This window comes from Engraulis encrasicolus, chromosome 24 (assembly GCF_034702125.1).
Source record: "Engraulis encrasicolus isolate BLACKSEA-1 chromosome 24, IST_EnEncr_1.0, whole genome shotgun sequence".
Classification (NCBI taxonomy): Eukaryota; Metazoa; Chordata; class Actinopteri; order Clupeiformes; family Engraulidae; genus Engraulis; species Engraulis encrasicolus.
Genome location: NC_085880.1, coordinates 31,556,459 through 31,580,686, shown reverse-complemented (window position 1 = coordinate 31,580,686; position 24,228 = coordinate 31,556,459). Strand labels below are relative to the sequence as shown.

The 24,228-nt window shown below is 43.0% G+C and overlaps 1 protein-coding gene across 2 annotated transcripts; it reads right to left on the bottom strand.

Moving 5' to 3' along the window:
* Positions 1 to 761: 761 nt before the first annotated feature.
* entpd6 (ectonucleoside triphosphate diphosphohydrolase 6) lies at positions 762 to 21,551 on the bottom strand. 2 transcript variants are annotated; one of them, XM_063191047.1, is made up of 14 exons: positions 21,305 to 21,551; positions 19,946 to 20,289; positions 18,096 to 18,172; positions 16,639 to 16,782; positions 13,587 to 13,662; positions 10,928 to 10,963; positions 8,460 to 8,548; positions 5,379 to 5,455; positions 4,327 to 4,391; positions 3,190 to 3,312; positions 2,449 to 2,589; positions 1,991 to 2,047; positions 1,778 to 1,890; positions 762 to 1,469 (listed from the first exon to the last, which is right to left on the bottom strand). In XM_063191047.1, exons 2-14 carry the CDS (start codon positions 20,244 to 20,246, stop codon positions 1,386 to 1,388), a joined length of 1,383 nt encoding a protein of 460 aa, XP_063047117.1. In that variant the 5' UTR covers positions 20,247 to 20,289; positions 21,305 to 21,551; the 3' UTR covers positions 762 to 1,385. The 2 variants fall into 2 exon arrangements, with proteins under 2 accessions (XP_063047117.1, XP_063047118.1); XM_063191048.1 differs by lacking the exon at positions 762 to 1,469 and having other exon boundaries at positions 1,791 to 1,892; positions 1,992 to 2,047.
* Positions 21,552 to 24,228: the final 2,677 nt, after the last annotated feature.

Sequence of the window (24,228 nt, the reverse complement as noted above, 5' to 3'; positions counted from 1 at the left end):
TTAAATTTTTATCATGTCACATCTCTGAAAATCCTGCGACTCTGATACAGTAGATTCTTCTGCTTTTTGGTTTGGGAGCAGGGCGAATCCAGGGGTTCTCCTGACCCTCTAGTGAGGGCACAAAGCTGAGCTTGCGAAAGTCAGGCTTCACAATCGCAGCTGATCTGACAAACTCCACATTCATTTTCCACTGATATAACGAAATAAAATTTCCATGAAATGAAAAGAATATCAGCTGTGTGTAATTTTTGGATGCATTGTAACAATGATATACGAGTGTTGATATTGCTCTGCTACCAGCTGCCATTCACTGCAATTCATTCAAGGCTTGATTTTTTTTTTTCTCCCCCCTCTGCATACTCCGCCTTATACTAATTTTGTGTGGACGGACTAGACGTACCGACTGGATTTGTTGAGTTCTTTCCATTCTCCTAACTCCCGTCCTCCCTTATGCTTGTGGCCTCGCGATGACATTGCAAGACGTCATGCACAACAGAAGTTTAATTTAATATCACGCAAAAGCGTAATATAAAGGGCAATTTCTCATTTGCTATCGCAATGTTGAATGAGGAAAAGACCCCGCAAAAGTTCTCAAAGTAACGTCCCTGTGCACAACCACTGTCCAGGTGCTGGTGATGTGCAGTAAGAGTAATCCAAGTAAATGAAGGATGAATCACCGCACACTGGTATCTTTGCTAGTAGTTTATGTGGTGAACGACGCGTTTCGCTATTGCTTCATCAGGTTCACCAGAGTGAACCTGATGAAGCAATAGCGAAACGCGTCGTTCACCAAATAAACTACCAGCAAACATACCAGTGTGCGGTGATTCATCCTTCATTTACTTGGACCCCGCAAAAGTTGTTGTAGCTAGGATGACAGCCTGGAGACTTTATTATTTTCTCCACGGAGGAGGAGCGTCAGTGAAGTGCAAGGCCACAAGCATAGGTGGAGGGTGGCAGTCAGGATAATGGACAGTACCCAGAGCCAAACTCCCCGGCAACAGCATGTATGGAAATGATAAATGAGTAGAAGTACAAGGACGGATTAAGCGTAAGGCTACTTTCAAATCCACACACCGATGATGAGCACCCTTTTACAACACATTTCTTTTACGTTTTGGGCCTTCCTGCCCCTTCCTCTATAAAAGGGAGGTCGTCAGTGTACGGACCATCCTTTGCATTTTTACCTGAACCGACGTCTTGATCGTGCACCTGTTCCAACCTATTGGATGTGCGTGACTTGACTGATGATGCTTTTAAAAACCGCACTTTTAAAACTTTAAAATAGCTGCATTGTCCCTTATTTCAGCGTACATGATTTGGACTTTACTGGGTCTTTGTCCTGACTCGGAGAGGGCGGGCCGGGCCGGGGCTGCTCGGTTGTCTCACAGTGAGTGGAGTGTTTGTAGGTGATGGAAGGTGGCACCTAGAGCCCAGCTTGTCTCCACGCCATCAATGGTTCTTGACAGCTACAAATCATATCCAAATGAAAATTGTTAGTATTTTAATAGGGAAATAATTCTTTTAACTATGAAGATTAAAAAAACTTTCAATTTTAGGGCCTGGACCGGAACGGGGCAATGGGGGCCCAGAATTGGGTCCCCATTACATTGTATGTATTACGAAGGGGGAGGGGCCTTTCAGATGACTTTGTACCAGGCCCGGAAAAAACGGTCAACGGCCCTGTGCTCTCCTGTGTGCCTACGTCTCTACGTGCTCGTGTACAGTAAGGATAAAAAGGTGCTCTAGTATCTGCAATGACTGGAGTGTTACTTACCATGAACTGTTTGTCTGTGGAGAAGCCTAGTTCCTGCAGTAGCACGGAGATATACACCAAGTCCAGGCACAGAAATGGATTGTCTCCGGAGTTGGCCGTCATATTATTGCACACTGCAAAAAAAACAAAACAATTTGGTTAATGCAAAGAAAAGATCAACTAATTCTATAACGTAAGCTTATCTGTTTTGAATCAGTTCAAATAAATCTCTACCTTTTTTGGCGCCTACAATGTAGTCACCGACTGTGACGCTTCCACCAGACTTCTCATCTGCAGTACATAAGGATAAAAGCCAACAGTTTCTGAGTCAGTCCATTCAAATCATTCACAACCAAGCACTTCTTCAACTGAACGATGCGAGGCAAATTAGTTATTACAGCACTTTTTTGTAAGTATTGTCAGTGATTCAGTGCCAGAGTGTTAGCAATAAGCCACTTAAGTCTGTGGGTTTGTGTTTGATTCGGCTAAGGGGAGTTTTACAGCACTTCGCTTCGCGTTGAGCTACAACTTCCCTTACCTGTTGTAAATCGAACAGAAACCCATGGCCTCTTGTGGCTCATTGCTTAATTGTATGTTTCAAACCTTGTGTGCCGAATTTGCTGCACGCGACTAAAAACCAATTGCAATTAAATCTTGACTTCAAGATGAAAAAAAAAAAATAACACACACACCGATGAGTTTGAGGTCCACCGCTCGATCGTAGTAGTAGGAGAAGGCGTAGAACTCCATGTTGAAGAGATCCTCTGCCTTCTTCACCCTCTTGTAGAGCATCTTCTCCACCTTGATGCGGCACGGCTCATACATGGGCTCGGCTGCAGAAACGCACAACGGTGCAACACTCATTATTGTGGACCCTTTTACATTACACTTAGCTGACACTTTTATCCAAAGCGAATTACAGTTGTTTTACAGGGTATTGGTTACAACCCTGAGAGCAGCATAGGGTTAGGTGCCTTGATGAAGGGCACCTCAGCCATGCAGTGCGGTAGGGAGTGGAAGGGTGCGATTTGAACCTGCAACCCTCTGATCTTAAGTCCATCTCTTTAACCGTTAGGCCACGGCTGTCCATTTTTACCATGCAACGCAGTGCAAGATTCACTAGTCAGCAGCGTCTTGGGCCATCTTAAGCATGTGCAGTAACACAGTACACAACACAAACTGTTGTGATTGATTTAAGACCATTCCGATGCATGACATCACTACGGAAATTCTACTTTCTCCTGTTCACTGTATTCACCCTGCTGATGGCTGAGTAAGAGGAGAGAGTCCTCTGACTGTACATTCAACCAGTAGCATGCAAAGGTATACATGTTTGTTGAGCCCACCCTCTTAACTTTTGAAATCACCACAGCCTGGCCAGACTAGAGGCTCAGAAGAACTTTCATGACAACAAGGCAGCATACAGTACGTACGTCTCTTTCCATCGTATGAGGGTCCTTTCTGGCCCTTGAGCGCGTACTTGACCTCGGCGTGTTCCCAGGTGCCCCTGTAGTTTGGAGCCAGACATGGACTCAGCAGCTCCTGGCCTGGCAGCACTGCAACACACACCAGCCAACGGCATAAAACACCGAGGAGTTAAAGCCATACTGTACCATTTCTGGAAATAAGCTCATTTTATACCTCTCCTTCAGGTAAATAATTGAGTTTTACTTTTCCTCTTCTCTACTTCTAGTTATAAGCTACCAATCATTGTTGAGCGTCTTGTGTAAAATTTGCACTGCTAGACTCAGAAAACGCCTGGAAGTACAGGAGAGGGGTAAAACTCAATTATTTAACTCAAGGGGAGGTGTGAGATTAGCTTATTTCCAGAAATGGTACAGTATTGCTTTAAGCAGCCAGCCATGTAAAATACTGATGAGTTTAATGCAATACTGTAATGGGTTATTTTATCAACATAAGAGAAGAGCACAAAATACCATGGTGAGGTGTAATGGGTTCTTTATTCAATCAGTACATTTTAAAAGTAAAGGACACATAAAAAACCCTCCTATTTCAAGTAGTTGTTTGACAAGTGCAAGAACTTCAATATTTTTGAAAGGGGTGGCCCGCAGAAGGGTGTTGACAGAGAAGACCAGGTTACATTGTGTTCTCACGCCATCTAGTGGCCTATTTTTGTATTGACAATGATGACTGCAGAAACTGCACTGTGATGCATGGAATAACAAATGAAATATAAAATTCCACACATTTTTGGATGAATGTGACAGACACAACCATCCCCATAGCTAAGGACATTAAATGTAAGTGACTGAAATATAATATTTAAAAATGCATAAAATAAAAAAGGTGTATCAAGATCTTGTACATGGCTGCACATATTTTTTGCTTCAGTGTGGGCATTTTTTTCTCCTCCCTGTTAAGCCAGCACTCTATTACTAAACCACAGCAACAGCTGGCATTCAAGGAATTAATCTTCGGCCATGTTATTAAGAGATTAGATAATGGCTTATTTATTTATGGGACGGAGGGAGGCAGGGTTAGGGAGCGAGGGGCTCTTTATAAGGGCAGAGAGAGAAAGAGAAAGAGGGGAGAAATTGAAAAATACATACATGGCTCTCCTTCAGTTCCTCCCAACACCGCCAGTCTTGCAGACATCAGGCCCAGACCCAGGTAGCTATAGGAGGAAGATGTGAAGCAGAGAACAAATTATGCCAAGAAAAATAATAAATATTGAGTGCACAACGTTAAACTGGAGAGAGGAAAGAAAGAAAGAAAGAAAGAAAAAAATGCTAAAACACACAGTAATTACTGACCACTAAAGTGGGAGAGAGAGAAAGAAAGAGAGGTTTGCTTTTGTTTTGTCTTGTTATTTGTATGCAATGCATTGGCAACACTGTATCTTAACAGCCACGCTGAGCACCATTTGAACTTGAATTTGAATTTGAGAAATGAGAACAATGGGTTTCTCTTTATGTTAATGAGGCGCCCTTAACATACCCGATGAAAAGAGAAGCGCCTGGAGTGGTGCTTTGAGTCTACCTAGCTTATCTGACAGAAAATGATGAAAGATGTCTTGACAGAAGTGTCTGCATGTGTGCATTACATGTTTCCACTCCGTTGACGCCAAGGAGTACACCATGCCATGCAGAGGTGTGGTCTGTCATTTGACTGCCCATTTTTGGAGCGTTGAGGCACTTAATAATTTAACATTTTCAATCTGGCAATATAAGAATAATGCTCATAGCGCCTTGCCATTCTACTGTCTTCGATGTACTCATTAACAAAATTATTTTACACGTGAAATTCTTGTTTTTTTCCCCACAATGGCTGGATTTAATTTGAATGGCCCATAACACACATCACCCAGCAGAAAAGTAGGCGTAAACAAATACACTAGCACACAAGTACAAGAACACTTGTACACAATGGCTACGTTTACATGATAGATTTAATTGCAAATTAATAATTCAGAATTAAATAGTTCCGTCAAGTTTATATTGCACTTTCATTTAATTCTGAATTGTAAAGTGTTTACATGGTGTTTTCAAAGCGTAACTGGGTTTTATTCAGAATTAAATTGAGTTAATTTGGAATTTGTGTCCTATATAACAGAGGTCAATGACACTACTAAATCAATTAACAATAGGGCCAATTCTCCCACCTGTGAGAGTAGAGTGTGTGGGTGAGGTTGAACATCTGAAACGATGTAATATCATCGGGTGAGGTCTGAACGGTTTTCTGCGGAAAGGAAAACAAGAAACAAGTAATACATTCCATATGCATTTACAAACACCCATAAGTGACTTTCATAAGTGAAATTAATCCCAACTCTAGAGTGTTTATATCCATTAAGACTGATGCGTTGTTTTGAAACATTCAGAAGGATCTGAGATATTTATCTAAGCCTCAACTACACTATACTGCAACTGCACCACCCTCTCCTGTTACTCCACTCTACTACTCTTGCAAGTTGGTTATATCCATTAAGGGTTATGCCTTGTTTTGAAACATTCAGAAGGATCTGAGATCAATCATGATTTATCCTAGTATCAAGTTGTTGTAGTGTTACTTTGCACCACTCTTAGGGATCAGTATTAAAGTGATGTTAATATGCTGATCAACACCCACTAAACACCTAATAGCATCCAAAGAGACATCAACACAAGCACAGAACACGCACGCACACACACACACCATCATCCATCCAGAGAAATCTATTATTGTGTGTGTGTGTGTCTGTGTGTGTGTGTGTGTGTGTGTGTGTGTGTGTGTGTGTGTGTGTGTGTGTGTGTGAGTGTGTGTGAGTGTGAGTGTGTGTGTGTGTGTGTGTGTGTGTGTGTGTGTGTGTGTGTGTGGTGGACGTTGCGCTGATCGGTCCCCAGCCAGATCCAATCTGCGAGCAAATTTCCCTTCTGGAGGCGTGAAGGGCAGGCTCTGCACTAAGGAGATCTGAACTCTTGGAAAACAGTGTAATGACATGGTAAATTGGTCCTCAATCCCTCGTGTACAAGACCTGACCTAGTTAGAGAACAAGAATCAACCTCCCCACCACACACACACACACACACACACACAAACACACACACCAGCAGCAGCAGCGACGGCAGCAGCAGCAGCAGCGCGTCCTAATGTCCGACAACATTTATTTACCAGCGCTGCACTGCCGGATTAGCATGGCATTTGCGGATTAGCCGCTAAGATGCTAAGATGGGGAGGCCATCCCGGTAGTTTGTGAGCTTTGACAGAAGAGATCTGGCTGTTTGCTCTTGGACATGGGTGGTGCGTGGGGGCTGTGGTCAAAGGGATGGTGGTGGTGGTAGTGTTAGGTGGGGGAGCTGTGTTGATGGTGCATGTGGTGTTTGTGACTGTGGTATCGGTGGTGGTGGTGGTTGTGTTTATANCAAGGAGGTCTACATAAGGGGAGAAGGTGGTTCCATAGAACTCCATTCAACGGTTTTGATGCAACCGCGGCTGATTTACTTCCGCCTCAAAAATACGGAAGTGAAATAATCACCTTGGCAACGTTCAGCTACATTGCTGATAGGTCGACATCGCTGACAGCGCCAGCCAATCCAAAAACACCTACTTGAAGTCATATGTCCCGCGCTCCCACCCGATGCTGGAGCATCGTCAGATGAAAATATGTCATGGCGTCTCAAGTTATTAAAAGTCCTCAGCTGTGGAAATAGTCAACACCGAAAACCCTGATTGTCACAAAACCACCAACGCAAGTTGAAATACAACTGGTGATCGGTAAGTGTGGAGAATACCAATATGATATTTATGAAATGGTACTAGGGCCAACGAAATCTTGAAAGGCTTATGAAACCATACGGTGATATTATTTAGCTTAGCGGCTAACCTGAGCCAGCCAAATGGCATTAGAGCTAACTTAACTTCAGCACATTGTAACGGCATGTCGTAATGTACAGACACATTGTACAGTTGCAAACTGAACTGTACACGGAAAGTGCATATGTGCTATTTGGGGTCTTCGTATTATTTGGCCGAAAACTATTATCCAAGTCTGCAATGTAGGCCCTATCTCAGTAGCATCATTGAAGTTGTGCAGGCGAGAGCCCTTGGATGTTCAGTTTCACGTTGAATATTTTAACATCTGCGACCATTGGCGTTAAATATTATTAGGAATGTTTGTCCTTACTGTATCATTGTGTTTATAGGGATGGTGATTATAGTGACAGTGGAATTGATCCCTGGTGGTTTTGAGTTACCTCCGACGAGGGTTGGTGGGATGAGATAATTTCCAGCCCACAAAATGCTCAAATCTGCCTGGAGGCGCTAAATCTTACCCAATTGGAATTGGAACCAAATTATATCGATTTCTAAGGCCATACATCTACAGAGAAACCCACCAAATGCCCGTTTTTGGCCGTTTTTACCAGCAGAGGGCCGCCCTAAGTAGTCCAATTGGGCAGGAAACCGCTCAATCTGGCAACACTAGTTGTGTGGTCATAGTGATGGCCAACCTGGGAGTTTGTGCAGTAGTGAGCCTGGAAATGAGTTTTACTCTCTGAGGGAGATGGCGGCTGTGGTGGTAGAGATGGTGGTGTTTAGCCTTGGGAAATCCCATGCTGCCTTGCACAATCGTTTCAATCTGAGGGCTTTCAGGCCGACCAGAACGGAGCCGTGCCCGCACCAGTTATGTTTGGCACTAAAGTGCTTATCTGCAAACCGCCCGTGTTCATACCGAGCTCTGAACTTTTTCCGCAACTGACTGTGTTACCCTGATGAACCTGCTGAGGCCACGCTGTCTTCAAGGTTCACAGAGAAAAACCTAGTATTTCGCGGTTCGCATTGCGAACCAACTTTGCAGTTCGTGAACGCTAAAATCTGTGGCGTGAACACGACAGTCGGTTTGCGATTGGGTGTGGGAACGGGCTCCGGCACGGTTCTCCGTCGGCCTGAATGCGCTATCTGAGAGACATGCATGGGAACCCTCGCTGAAATCTTTGCCTGAATTTGGGAATCCAAAGAGGGAGAGCAAGACTAATCAAAGCTTGTTGTTTGTTTACAGAACCATCATGTCTATGGCAGGTGCGAAACCAGCTTTGCATCAAGATTCAGATATCACTGATATTTCAAAACGTTTAGATCGACCTCCCCTACGTGACAATGAATAGACGGTTCCCAGACTACATCTCAGTTGTGATGTGGTGTGTGTGTGTGTGTGTGTGTGTGTGTGTGTGTGTGTGTGTGTGTGTGTGTGTGTGTGTGTGTTCACCTCATCTCTAGGGGAGAAGGTGATCTGTGTGGAACCTCCTCCCAGGTCCAGCATACCCACGGTGGGGATGTCTGCCGCATGCAGCGAACCTGTGAGAGAGAGACAGGGAGGCCAAGCTTTAATATTAGTGCGGCATCATCCATTTCGTCGGAGAGAGAGAGAGAGAGAGGGAGAGAGAGAGGGAGAGAGAGAGAGAGAGAGAGAGAGAGATGTACAGATAAAGATCAGGGCTTGACACTGGCACCTGCCAACCGGCCAAATGCTGGTAAAACTTGGCTGTGGCTGGTAATAATTTCAGTGTCACTAGGCAATTTGGCAGGGAGCTTGATCCTTTGTATGACATATCAGAGTAGCCTATATTGTGTTGATTGCCTAATGTGTATCAATTTTTCGTATTTAAGTTCAAGAAAAGCTCAGTTTCTATTTCTCTGATTTATTTCCATGTCGAAAGCTATGCACTCATCTTTTTGCTTTAGCACCCCATCTTCTGAGGTGAGATGTACAGTATCATGATGAAGAAAAAAAACAGTATCGAATTTTCGACTACTAGAATAGTTGAATGGCTAGTGACTCGGTAAAACCACTAGCCAAAGTGGCCGGTGAATGAAAAAGTTAACGTCAAGCCCTGATACAGATACATCATTAAGAGCTGGAGATGGCTTGGGCGTAGGTATGGACAGGTGTGTGTGTGTGTGTGTGTGTGTGTGTGCGTGTGTGTGTGTGTGTGTGTGTGTGTGTGTGTGTGTGTGTGCGTGTGTTCTTTTGATATTCAAGTGAGTGTGTTACGACACCGTTGGGATTTTAACCACATGCTGTATGTGTGTGGTATGGTGTGTGTGTTGAATCATATGTTTAACCTAATGTTATTTAATAGACTTGTGACACTGTACATCCACTTCTCACAAATAGGTTTGAATAGAATACCTCTCATCAGCAAAGGTTGCTGTCTTGCACGTTAATGTCTGTCCTGTCTTTGTTTATACATGAAACAGTGTGAGACATAATTCTGTTTCCTTTCTATGAAGCCATGAATTTGGCTTCCCACTACGCGTGCTTGCGTGCGTGCATGGGAGTGGGTGTTGTGCTAAAGTAGCATCTACTTACAAATAAAAATAGAACTTCTACATGTCGCAATTCATTATGCGCCTATGACTTTAGTTTGTTTGGACCTGTGTACTGTGAGCCAACACACAGGGGTCATCGTAATGCGACCATGCTTTGGATCAGTGCCAAGGAGCACTGTGTTCGGATTTAAAAATATCATCGCCCTGGCTCAGATCCTGACGGGCGTCATTTCAGTTCCGTCTGCCTGTAATTGAGTTATCACATGGGCCCAAAAGTGACTGTGAAGTAGACTGCGCTTTCAAGCTCAGTTTTATCATATTTCTTCAACCACCATGTTCACAGCAAACACATTTTGGGCCTTAAGCCATCATCGGTGCATGTTGCAAGTGCAGTTTACTCTGTTTTAAGCGGACAGTTCCTATATGCACACCCAAAGTTGTTTTTTTATGTTAGAAGTTGAGCGCGTCCATCACTGCTACTCAATAGTCACTCAATAGTCCCATGTAGGCAAGCTTTGAAGGAGTTAGGCTTGTAGGCGATGGTTGCTGGTTCAATGTCCAACATCAACAGGAGATGGGAAAGTGAATGAGGCGGTGTTTATATTGATCCGAATCACCAGATCATCGTATCAATGTCTTGAAAACAATTTGTACAAAGCTTTCCCTGTCCACACACCTGTAGTGTGAACATGCACTCATGAGGGCACGCGCAATCCGTCATAAACAATGAAATAATATGGGCTGTATAACACGTGTAGCATTTAGGCTGCCCCCCTCGCTCATGATTTGTGATTAGTGACTGGTGATCTGCACAAGTGCGGTGCAGGCAGTGTGTTGCACACTGACGAAGGAACAAGCTGAAGAGCTTCTGTGCAAGGAACAAGCTGAAAAGTGTCTGTGCAACAGGCAATAAGTCACAGTTCATGCAAGGTGGGGGCTCCTTAAATATATTTGGGTGAGCACCGTCACAACACCCTATACACACTGAGTGAAGCCTTCTCAAGGTCATTGTGAAAGCGAAAGTGAAAGCCCATTGGGAAACTCCAACTCCCATTGTCATTGTGACACAGCACACAAGTGAACACTGCACACAACAAAATTGCATTTATGCCTCACCCGTGCAAGGGGGCAGCCCTCAGTGGCGTGCCATGGGGAGCAGTGCGGTGGGACGGTACCATGCTCAGGGTACCTCAGTCATGGAGGAGGATGGGGGAGAGCACTGGTTGATTACTCCCCCCACCAACCTGGCGGGTCGGGAGTCGAACTGGCAACCTCTGGGATGCAAGTCTGACGCCCTAACCGCTCACCCATGACTGCCCATTGATCAGCATAAAAGAAGTTTCATTGTGTGCTGTAGATCATAATGACAACAAAAAATCATTTCCTTTTCAACATTAACCCCACCTGTTAAAAAGTTGATGGTGATCCATGCGGACATTCCTGTTTTGACAGAAAAGAGAAAATATTAGAGTCAAAATATTAAACACCAATGAGCACCGCACACCCTACATTCAGTCGGAAGAAATGACTACTCAACTGTCAATATTAAAGTACTTATTGTGCCCTGGCTCGGAACACTCGCTGATGTTAATGTACTTGAGATACTGACCTTTTAAAAAGGCTTTGCTTTGTGTGTGGAAGGCGGACAAAAAACGCACAAAGCCAACCCCCTTTTAAAGAGCAAAATTTATCCTTCCAAGCATATGGCACTTATCTACTTAGACGCATTTTCCTACAGCTGTGTGTCACTTTTAGAAGCGAAAATAATCCCGCTAAACTCCTGAGTGTTCCATTAAAAAAGTGATACTTTGTTTTGAAACATTCGGGAAGCATATCAGCTCTCTTGTGATTATCCTTAAAGTAAATCTTTAAAGAGGCGACATAAACTCAAAACAACATAATCTTTAATTCATGAAAAAAAAAGAATAAAAATGCACACACTGTGGAAAGTGCTTAAAGCCTAAAGAGAGAGAGAGAGAGAGAGGGAGTGCTAGGCTAGCATACATATGCGCACTGCTCCACTAACTCCTCCCCTCGTCCATCAAGTCCACTTATTATTTTTTCCCCGTATCTGACATGGGGAGGGCTGCAGTAATCTAACAGGATAAGCCCTTTGCAACATGGGTGCCACGAATGAGCCAGAGGGGGCACAACTATACCAGATAATAAGTCTATCCAATCCGGTTAGCTCTGTCGCAAGAGATCAGCATTAGCTCCGCCAAAACCAAAGGCATTTTATCTATTAAGATTTTAACAGGAATTTTGGAGACCGTCCAAACCAATTGCCAAAAAAAACAATAAGTCCATGTCTATCTCAAAATGCTTCATATTTTATTTATTAACAGCATTTGGGGCAGTAAAACCGTATTTCCCTTCTTTTTTATTTTTATCTCAAAGGTCAGCAATCACTGCCTGACAAATTAATGGCAGATAATCCGTTTGCAAAGATTAAGTAGGACATTATCCTCCTTGGTAGTCATTATTTCTTGTGTGAATTGCTTTAAAGGATTGGATTACTCAACCAATGCCTCATAGGACAATTGCTTGGTCACTGTATGCATCTGTAGGAAAGAAACAAACATGTCGATAACATCTATAGATAAACCTACAAATGTATAAATCAGAAACCAGTGAACAACCTGTCCTGTAAATCTCTGCTATGGACAATGACAACTAATCTGTTTCCGTGTTTGTGACTCTTACTGCAGCTGTATCGCGCTGACAGTATATGGAAAAAAGGGGAATAATTTTAGAACCCACAACATATTTGACTTAACCCAGCATCCATGTCTTCTATAACAGTGGTTCCCAACCTATGGGTCGGGACCCACCTTATGGGTCGCCAAAGATCCACAGGGGGTCGTAGAGCCCTCTTGATTTTAAGGGGTTTCATTTTAAATATATACTGTATAGCCCATGTTGAATAAAAGACAAAGCATTTAACTAATAAATGCATAGAAGCAACAAATTGTAAGTGCTACATTAAACATTTATTCTATGTTTGACCAAAGACGAATTGAGGAATAAAATAAGTAAAATGAGTTTTCGCAGGAAACAGAGGGCATCTTGTGACACGCATCTCGCGTGGTTGGGTCACTAAAGATTACAATAGTAAAAACATGGGTCCCTTAAGAAAAAGGTTGGGAACCACTGTTCTATAAAATAAACGAGAATGCCAGAGTGTAGTTCTGCAAATACATGTGTGTAGTAGTCGAAAAGCACCCACACAAGGTACCTGCATTGCCATTTCCGCCTATTACTTTTTGCAATTTGGTTGCACCCTACAGCATTACACTGTCCCACAAGTCACCTTGAGGTTCAAGAGCACCCTCCAAAAAAGACAGGGTCAAAGAGAGGCAAAATTGCCACAATATATTAGGTTTTTATTGCTAGTATAGTATAATCTACAACAATATACTACTGCTGTGGAGTGGTATTACTATGTACTGCCTGGTCGGAAGCAGCAAATGAGGTTTTCTATTATGCGCAGCAGCGTTAGACTAAAGAATTGCAAAATGACTCCATGACCCCTAAATCATCCAAGGGTCACAACCTTTGCTAAGCTACTGTCCCCAAACAGCCCTCCAGTTCTCCGCTACGGGCCTGGTGCCATCCCCTGCTCCTAAGCCGTGCCAATATGTATAGATTTGATGTGGGGAAATAAGCTGTTACCACTGGCCCGGGCCGCAAACTTGTATATTTCCGACTCTGACTTGACTCCCGCAGCTGTAATCTGCTGTAAGTCAGGACTGCCGACTGCAAGAGGGAAATCAAAGCCTGGCCAGCTCGTGTGATCCCTTTAGTAGAAGGCCTTTTTAAGAAGCCAGGGAAGGGAACACACCCCTCCCCATGGGACAGGGCCTACAACTGGAGAGAACTCACTCCACCACATTTATCATGACTTACATTATATAGATTTAGACCAGTGGTTCTCAAACCGTTTGGGAATAAACACCCCGTGGATGGACCTAATCATGAGTCTCCCAATGCCCTCTTGGGAAATGGCTTATCAGAATTAAGAGTTAAATAAAATAGATTTAAAAAAAATGAAGTGTTGGCCTACCTTCATCAGTGCCGTCCATGATGGCCACACTGTCACCGCTGGACAGGAAAGGGGACGCAGAGAACAGCTCCTTTACCTGGGGACAGCAGCAGCATAACAAGGGAATGATGGAAATGATTGGTACAGTACATTTTGAATAATCATATGGTCAGCACAACAGTCTTCAGGACAACATCAAGCAGCAGGTGTGAATTGTAAAAATAGGCAATTGTTCACCGTACTAGCTAGCCATGTTAAAGCTTGTATTTTTGAGTGGTTGATTGTTCAGTGATAGGCAGCATTCACTAGGCAAGAAAAGTTAGAAATTAATTTATGTCGTTGAAGAGTGATATAGCAACATTTCTGGAAATAAGCCAAGTTTACTCCTCCAGTTGAGTTACATAATTCAATTTTATCTTTCTCCTGTACTTTCAGCCCTTCTCTAAGTAAGACAGTGCAAATTCTACCTCCAAGCTAGCATAGTGGAATCATATGGGACCAGCCAACAAGTAGCTGGTGCCATGGGATTCAATGATGATTGCTTTCTTGGAACTAGAAGTGACATCACCAGACTAAGGGAATAGCTAGGAATACAGGTGAAAAAAATAAAACAAAAAAACTATTTAACTCAGGGGAGGTGTGACATTGTCTTATATCCAGAAATGAAACAGTATCTCTTTAAATATTTCATGTAAACAGACCCTCAAGGTTTCACTTAATGAGTGAGATTCATGCAGTCACTGTTAGTGTTTATAGTTCACATTGTACATGAATAGTACGGTGACAATATAAGGCCTCTAAATTGAGGAAATTAAGAAATGATTGGAATTTGCCTGGTGCTACGTGCCACCCTTGGACACGTGTAAGCTAGTCCTGTCACTGTTGAGTGGGACTGACTAGCAAGGCAATGCCATCCGAGGCCTTTCAAATGCTGCATCAAATTAATTTATGTGAATTGACTTCATGGCCTTCGGGTCATTCAGGGGTCATGACCCAAGCTAAGCTAAGCTAAGCTACCGTCATCACTTTGAGTGCATCTTAATATGGGACCTTGCCTCCTCCACTTGCCTCCTCCACTCGCTTCTCGTCATGATGACATCACTGACAACAGCATTATATTTCAATATCTTGCAAAAGCTCAATTGAAGAGTCTTTTTTCTCGTTTGCAATTGTTATGGTGAATGAAAAACAGTCCCTCAAAAGTTGTTGTGGCTAGGCTGACAGCTGGGAAACTTTATCGTTTTCTCCACGGAGGAGGGGCCAGGAGGCGGGGCGAGGAGACAAGCGCAAGTGGAGGAGGCAAGGTCACATATTAAGACGCACTCTGTGTATAAATAAGAGGACATCACCAAGATCTCATGGCCACAACAGTGACACAACATCAGTAAGGCTTGGACATCGTAATAATCTGAATTAAAGTCTTTTACTAGCTAGCCTGCCAGCCAGTCGTGTATGTTTCAGCTACTATTGTATAAGGGCTGACAGGCTTGCTAAGCGGTGTTAACTTTTAGACGGTATTAAATGAGGTTTCAATGTGCTGCGTTAAAACTGAAAAATTGCAAAATGACGTCCTGACTCTTAATCATTCAGGGGTCATAACCCTTGCTAAGCTACAGTCATCTCCAGAGAAAAATAAAGAAAACCCATGACGCACAACAGTCACACAGTATCAACATTAGTTTGCAGGCTGAGACAAAACACGAATGCAAGGAATCTACAGCACCAGACCTTGACATACAACATGGCTGTGGTCAGGGTACATTAGAGCAGATGTGCGAGTAGACTGTTGTGGAAAAAAGCAGCTTCATGGGATAAATCAAAGACATGCATTGTTGTCCATCATTACTTTCACTGCCTCTTCTACACTTTCAATTGTTCAGCTCTTTTCCAAAATGAGATATATCCATTTTATAGAATGTTGGGAAATTGACATTTTGTATTGGGCATTCCATTGAATTGCATTGCAAAATTCATTTTTAAAGAGGTTTAAAAGTATGTTCTCAAAACATTTGAATGGCAAGAATTCACACATAGATGATAGGGCTTCTTAACAGTCAATTCCAATATTAAAATGCAAAAAGTCAAAAATGGTGGATATAGCGTTTTGGAAAAGAGCTCTTCAATTGTTCTGCTCTTTTCTGGTTTTCACATGTCCCATTCAACCAGTGTTCTATTCTCACACACTGTCAGAGAGGCTGAGCTTCTCTGAAGTGGCTTGCTGCCCGAATACCTCACTTGAAGCAATGCATTCAGTGTATGACTGCGGCCTTGTGTTCCAACTGGGACGAAGAGGATAAGTACGTAGGTAAGTATTGCAAACTTGAAAAACATGTGAAATACTAGAAATTGTCTTCCAAATGTCAGCGCACCTGACCAAACAATGTCTACCCCAGTTAACCAGTCAAACTGTCTAAACTTGTCAGTCACTGATCAAGTTGGCCATTTTTAAGGAAGCCAGTTGTCTTTTACCCAGAAAGGCGTGAAAATGGTGACCGCGCCCTCGTCTGTCAGCATGGCAGGAGGCGGGGTATTTTAAGGTAAGGTTCAATATCTTGTCTGACAGCTTACAGTGAGACACGTGACACTGTGAGAAAGTCAACTTTCCTATGATGCATATGTTTTACACACAAATTAAGAACCTATCAATTAGATAAGTCATCTAAATCATGCAAGGAGATCTCTACACACCATAATAATTAAAGATAACAAAACACAGACTCTTCATTGTTTGGTATTATTACATCCACAATCACCGCACTCACTCTCGCACACTCCCCTAGGCACATCACTCTTCACCATACACACACGGTCAACACACTCCCCTGAAGTCTGGGGCCAGCAATAGCTCCAGTAGGGTAGTGGCCTACAGGCCCCACACCTCACGTGTCATGTCGCCACGTACGCACACACACATACACATGTGCACACTCTCTCTCTTAGCTGCCCATCATGTCCGATGATGACCCTTGTTCCAGGGGGTGGCGGGAGATTGGTCACGTGCGCACACACACACACACACACACACACACACACACACACACACACACACACACACACACACACACACACACACCTTGTTGAGCAGGTGGGTGGCCTTCTCCCCGGGCAGCAGCCGGAGTCCTGCGGTGGCCTTCAGTACCAGCGGGGTGGTGGCCCACACCTCACGCGGCACGTCACTCTCCGCCACCTCCAACAGCTGATGGATGCCCTCCGCACACTACAGGGAGAGGGCAAACAGTTACAGTTACAGTACATTGCTTATATTAGTGCCACTTGTTAAAGGAAAACTGCACTGTTTTCAACATTTAGCCCCTCTGAATTGTCTGCAATAAAATAGAGTGGTCCTCAACAATTTTATTGATGCTGTCTCCGTTATTTGGCTAATTTGGATTTTGTCTCAACTGACTTTATAAGGGCCATCTATCGGCATGTGCAAATCTTTTCCTAAAATCACCCCATATATTTGTTTTTGAATGTATGCATCTCACTAAGTGGTTAGCAGGGTGTTCACTGGCATTCCCCAACAAGTTTGAAAGCGAAATATGGCTTCTGTCATTTTTTTATTTGCCATTTTGTGAATGAAAGACAAAAAAGGTGTTAACAAAATGTGTAAATGCAACGCCTCTGGCAGTTGATAATGCAGGCAAGTCTGGAGGAGGATTCTAACATCAGAGTTCTAAAATTCAAATTCAAAATTGAAAAGGAGGAGAAAAAAACTGGCAGTTGGTGAGGGTGCTCTCTGCCTCCTGTACCTGTGCAACTTCTGGCTGCTTGAGTGGAGGAGAGCTTCGTGACATCATCAGCCTGAACATGGACAACTGTGCAGACACCTTTCATTCATTGTGTCTGACATTTCATGCTAGCCATGTGAAATTCGATGCCAGACCTCAAATGTTTTTAAGGCATTAACCCATTTTGTCCTAAGCCCTATTTGGAAAAGGATGCCCTTTACCTATCAAATCCTAAATATCTCAACCTACGAAGCACATACAAACATGAAATGAGTTGCATTTAAAAGCTAGGACCCTCGTCTGTAACATACCCACATTTTAAATATAATAGCTTAAATCTCAAGAACCTGAATGTAGCGTATATGTGTTTCCGGGACACAATGGGTTAAAAAACTTTTTACAAATATGTGGGGACCGTGTTATATCTTGCGAATGTAAATCGTCCTTGCTAGTAGCCTACTAGAGAAGGAGTGGCTTTCAGTGGCATTGTGCAGGTCTGTCTACATAGTACTTGTTTACAGTGACAATAGAAGGCATTCTATTATAGTGTGTCAACCACAAAGTCCTGATATTGTCTCAGGGATGCAACACACCTTGAAAAAATCCTGCTACGCATGACCTCTTGTGTGTGCACTTCACACAGCTTGTATTGCAGGTTAGACATGTTATCCAATTTTCTGCCTGATGATGTGTGTGCGCCAATTGGCACAGAAATTGGTGGAAAATGTGATGTTAAATAACTTGGCAATGTCCAGTAAAGGCAAGAAAATAATATATTTTTGTACAGGGATCAACTTACTCTATCAGGGTCATCTGCGTAAGCGGAAAGTCCCGGTTTAATTGCTTTGAATGACTCGTGGGCCAATTTGGGAGGCTCTGTTGAAAAAAAAAAAAAAAGACAAAAGAGTTAAAATGTGAAATGACCCAAGGACAAGTCGTTTGCATTTATAACCAGCTGAATCATATTAAGGTAGGAATCGTCTATGGCACCTCATAATTGTTGATTTAAATAGTGAGCAAATCTGAACATTTGCAGGAGAGATACATGGCAAAAAAAAACATGAATGGATGGGTCAGGATACTCACAGTAAATACCAGTAAGCATGTATATCTGCTCTGGTAAACTAAGCATAGTGCTTGGACCTTAGAGTGCATGTGATAAAGCCCACTGGGGCTAAACTACAGTACAATCACCACATTAACTGATCAGCTGCAATATAAATGCTTACATAATGCCACTTGATTATATGCATACAGTGCATTACAGCAGGGGGTTGAAAACCCCTCAATACAATGGCACGCTAACTACACTGTTGTATTAACAGATCTCTTAGCTGTGTGTGTGTGTGTGTGTGTGTGTGTGTGTGTGTGTGTGTGTGTGTGTGTGTGTGTGTGTGTGTGTGTGTGTGTGTGTGTGTGTGTGTGTGTGTGTGTGTGTGTGTGTGTTAAAAGAGCAAGAGCTTAGCGAGATATGAACCACATAAATGGTAGGTGCTGGATAGCCACCGACTGGAATATGGAGTGACAGTGAGTGGAAGGACAATCATAGGTTTAACAATACAGTCAAAAGCTGCACTTAAGTGATTTAGCTTAATATTGCAAATGGGATAACTAAGCTGATGGCCGAGCCGGCGAGCCACGTATCAACTTCCGCTATGTACGGTATGTGTGCCATGGCAATGGCAGCCAACATACTGTAAGTCTAAAAGGCCCATGTTAAAGGTATAGTATGGTCTTATTAGTTTATTTCCATGATTTATTATGCCCATCTACAAATGCTATCTTTTTTCCACCACTTTCAAAGTATTCAGTATAACTGGGAAATTACACTTTTCCATAAATAAAAAAGGATCTTCTCCGCCATTCCAGTAATTTCCAGTAATAGTTCAAGAAGACGCTTTTGCACACCTCTGTGGTTGGGCAGGTGCGTAGAATATTATCCCAGTAGGATTGTCATTCAAGTGTAAAGAAATCCCGCACACAGTCCATTCCACCAACAAACTTTAATACAACGTTGTATTAAAGTTGTATTAAAGTTTGTTGGTGGAATGGACTGTGTGCGGGATTTCTTTACACTTGAATTACCAGTAATATACATCTTCAGCTGCAAAACTTACAGTACTTTGGTTCAGACCAGTAAACATTAGTTTATTACTTAGTAATTACCGGTAATGCCTACTGTGGCCACAATCCAACATACTCTCTTTTAAAGCTACTGTAGGCACATGCAACAACCAGGATGCATGATAGGCCTAGCCCATGTTGTGCTCTGACCTTCAAAACAATGTGCAGTAGGCTTATTTGTTTTCTTTTTGGTATTAACAGGCCTTGGGAATGTCCTGAGTTTTATTTGCCGTTCCCCGCCCACATTCACACTCTGCTCAGTTGAACAAAGCCATACTGCAATGGTAACTGACCATGCAACAGCACTGTCATATCCACCATTTATCATGCTGTTGAACTAAGGCACCACCTAAAGTCCAATACCTTTACAGAGGATTTAGAGGAAACCTAGAGACAAAGGAAAATGCACGCACGCACGCACACACACGCACACACACACACACACACACACACACACACACACACACACACACACACACACACACACACACACACACACATATGCTCAAAGACTTGTTTTCATACCATTAGGCTGCATGAGGAACTTAAACACGTGTATCCTCGTCCCTGTGCTGCCAGCATCGAACATGATGCCATAGCGGTGGCTGACCCCTTCCTCAGCTGCAGTCGGGGTGGGCGCCTCCTTTGGGGCGCTCACGACGGGCACCTCCTTGGGGCCGCTCACGACGGGCACCGCTGGCAACGGCAACGGATGCCTGAGGAACGTCGCTGGGCTCTTGTTGTCATGGTTGCGCTTGGTGTAGGTGAGGTAGAGCACCAAGCAAATGGCCAAGAGAAAGAGGACGGCGACCTTTGGGATCCTCATGGTAGTCACTCCTCAACTCCTTCTCATCCTCCTCCTCGGATATCTGTGGGTCAGATGCAACAACACTTGTGGCTTAACTTGAGCACAATCGACGCAAAAACAACAGAACAGTTCCGAAACAAAATAGGTGCTTGTGTAATGGTTTCTAACCCGTTAAGACACAGTGTTATACATTTGATATTAGGCCCTACCAGAATGGCAATGACCAAGTCATAGGGCATTGCTTACTGTGTAGTGTGATATGGTATTTTTCAATGACTATTACAGCGTGCCACTGGAGGTATGGCATCCATTAGGGGGCTACCTTTCCCATCTTTTTTTGTGATTAACATTTTTATTGAGCAGACAGGTGTAAAACTGCAAGATATGAAACATAAAACCTACATACAGGAGGGAAAGTGGGTGGCTTGCAATAACAACTACAATTCTAATTCGCACTCAGTAAACACAAACCAGATGTTTTGGGGCATTCTGTGTGGATGACATATTGTTTTAGACACAAAGTCCCAGAGTTTTGATATTGGAGAACACTCCCAGAACATGTGAAGGTAAGTAACTTCTCTATCTGTTGATAGGCTACAGTGTGTGCATAAATTTATGATTCTACCCATTTTGTGTAATAGATATGGTGTGGTCTACTGGGCTCTGTGTAAATGTCTCATCTAAAGATGTGGTATAATTGGCTATCTGTCTTTTTATTGGATACTTGCAGAAACTAAATAAAAGATTAAAGACAAAGAACAACACTGTCATGTCAGGAGCATGAATATAGTGACAAACATGAGGACAAATGCCTATGACAAATGACAGGACAGAAACACTAAACGTGGAGTAAATATTGAATTTCATACCTTTACTGTACCATGTGAGTATAATCAACATGCCATACCTACTGCATACCACAGAGCTCTGACTGAGGTGACTGCCACCGTCACCAACGTATGGAGTAACGAGTCCAACTCATGGGGGCATCGAAGATAAGACATATCTGAAAGACTGCCAAGAGCTAAAGACAACTTGCATTACTAACACCAGAAGAAATCGACGGGAAATCTTACCTTTCCTTCACAGTCCCCTGTCTTGGTTTGACGTTCCTGTCACTTCTCTCGTGATCGGTTGGCTTGGTCTTCTTGTTTGACTGCACAACATCACATATCTTGGATGCGGTCTCATTGTCCTCCCATCAGAAAGGTGCGGGGTATTTAGAAAATGTAGCCTTTTGAGATATTAAGCCTTCGCCTGGAGGTTTCACTCCAAAACTAGTCGGACGTCTGCGCTCACAACATTGGGTCGGCTGAGTTTCTAGAATGCATGTCTCCGTTTGATTACGTCAGGGAAACATTTCCTGTTGATGACGTGTTCGAGGAACTGTGTGGCGTGTGAATCTTCTGTGTTTTGAAAAACAAAAAATCCGTCAACTTGATTGTTTATGGTTATATTCCTCTACAGACGCAATTAAAATTGTGGTTGTTCATTATTTCACGCTAACCCACCATGAAGTTAGAATCCAAACTCCAAAACCGGGTAGCAAGCGAAGCATCGAGGATGGTGAGGCTGTAAATTAACCTAATATGAAAGTCTGATCATTTACCATTGTAATAAACATTTATAATGCAAACATTGCATTATGTATAACATTCAATCCACTGACTACTAAGTAGTGTTGAAACATGTTGAAAACTGAAAAGCAGCAGAATTTTGATTCATTTGGCCCACCCTTTTATTTACTAGGCTATTCTTTTATTATTTCTAAAGCCTATTAGGCTATTATTATCATAGGTGTGCACAGATAGGACGAGGTGGTGCTAAAGCACCTGCCCCTTTGCCCTACTGGTCAAAAAGTGCCCCTTTTGAACATTCTTTTTTGTCACAATGTAGGCTACTGGTTCATGTTGACATGATCATCAGCAAAAGCTTGATGACCAAATGCACAGTGTTTCCCATACATTGAGGAAACTATGGCGGCCCGCCATAGTTTAAATTTGGCCGCCATAGTTTACGAAAATGTTAAAAAAAAAAAAAAAAAAAAAAAATTACTTTTTTTTTTTTTTTTTTTTTAAACGATTTCCGTTTTTGTTAAAACGAATTACGATTTCCTTCGCATTTTCCTCCTGGAGTAAATACATCCTATAGAGAAAACCACAAAGTGCTTGAAAGACAGGGGATCAAAAGCCTAGTCAAGCTGTTATAGTTAACTTGGGTTTGGGCAGGGACACAGGAAGTGGGGTGCACGGGGTCGCTGGACAACAGACGCAGCTGCATCATAGCCTTTCTACCTACAGGCCGCCTACCCTAAATTCAGACATAGTTTTTTTTCCCCTCATTATTATTCTAAAATAGAAACACAAAATATGAATATTTTCTACTTTTTTAATACTTATAAGTAGTTTGAAATGTGAATGCAATTTTGGTTTGAAATGAGTGATTTTTAGACCCCAACCAGACCGGAACAGTGGTGTAGAACGGTGCAGCCAGTGACGCGGGAGCGATGTTTGTTTTGTTTAGCTTGTGGTGTCAAGGTAGTAATAAATGTGGTATTAACAGCGATATGTTGGCTTGGGCATGCATCAACATACACCCATTGGAGGAGCTAACTTGTTGTGAAGAGAAGTCTCATCACTGTGGTGATCAAACACGGACCAAGCAAGGAATTAGGTGAATTTAAAGTGCGACGGGAGAAGAATGTCACAAAAATTGTGCATCGTGTCAGGTAAGAAGTGGCTTTTATTCCTTGCCGTGGAGATTGGATTCGTAGTAGCACATTGGTAGGCTAGGTCTTGCCTATTGCTGGTGAAGTCTAGGCTATCTTAGCCTCGGAGTTTGCTATGGGGTGAATCTGTAGCACAGCCGATGTTGTGCGTGGCTTGTCTATCAACTGTTGCCAACGTTGAATTGCCGCGGTGTGAAATGGCTGTTCTATTGTTAGATGTTTTGAACTTTTGTAGTGGGTGGCGATTTGTTCCTTTTGCCTCTTGCTGCTGATTTGACCACCGTTTAACCTATGGCCTACGTCAAATGCAAACTAAAGGTGGCTTTTACACTCTCCTGTATCAATAGCCAGCAATGGCACGAGCTGCTTTGGCGCTTAGCCTACTTCTCTCGCCGATCACAGCACACACTCTTTGGCCTGTCAGAGTGTAATCACATACGGGAAGCAGTATGCCTGTCTGTGTGTCGTGCGCACAGACCTACAGGTCTGTGGTCGTGCGTGTTTTGTGCGCGGGCGGGGAGACAGGGCAGTTGTCCTGATCGTATGCATCTTGAGATACACAGTCGCAATTGCAAGACAATCTAAATTGTTTGAAAGCCCGGTCACCTCTCACAAGTGCATCGCATAGCCTAGTCATTTAGTTCTACTAATTTCACACATTGTAGACTGCCCATGGAGAAGAGAGAAACTGTCACGGTAGCGCGATTTGCTCTTGAACACGCCCTCACCTCCACATTAGGTGCGCGTTTCCCTTCCGCAAGAAGAACTTAATAATTTTGAAGTGAAATGTTAAACAAAAAAAAGGTAAAATCTAGTAATCCTTGGTTAGGCTACATAAAACATGAAGAAGTTAGTCAGATGGGATTCGCCATTCTTCATCCTAAAATTGATTAGAATGCAGGAAATTGCATCTAAAAAAACACATTTTTTTTCTGGGAGAGGACTCCAGAACCTCCGCGCCGACCACAGGCCCCCCTGGTCAAAATGAGTTCCTGCGTTCCTGGGTTTGGGAGCAGATAAAAAAAAACTTCAGAGGAGGGACAGTTGGGATGAGTTTACTAACACTCCCCAGGCTTTGTTTTACAGTTGTAATGTGACAGGCCTTCATTGACGCAGCAGAGGAGACATCGGGCTGCATATACAATGTAGAAATGAATGTGTAATGAATGTGAATATAGACATACATGTGTAATATGTTGTTCAGCCCTTTTAATGGAAGGAATTTTGAAAAACTGGCCCTGTGACCAGCACCCCTCATGTAGAATGTGTACG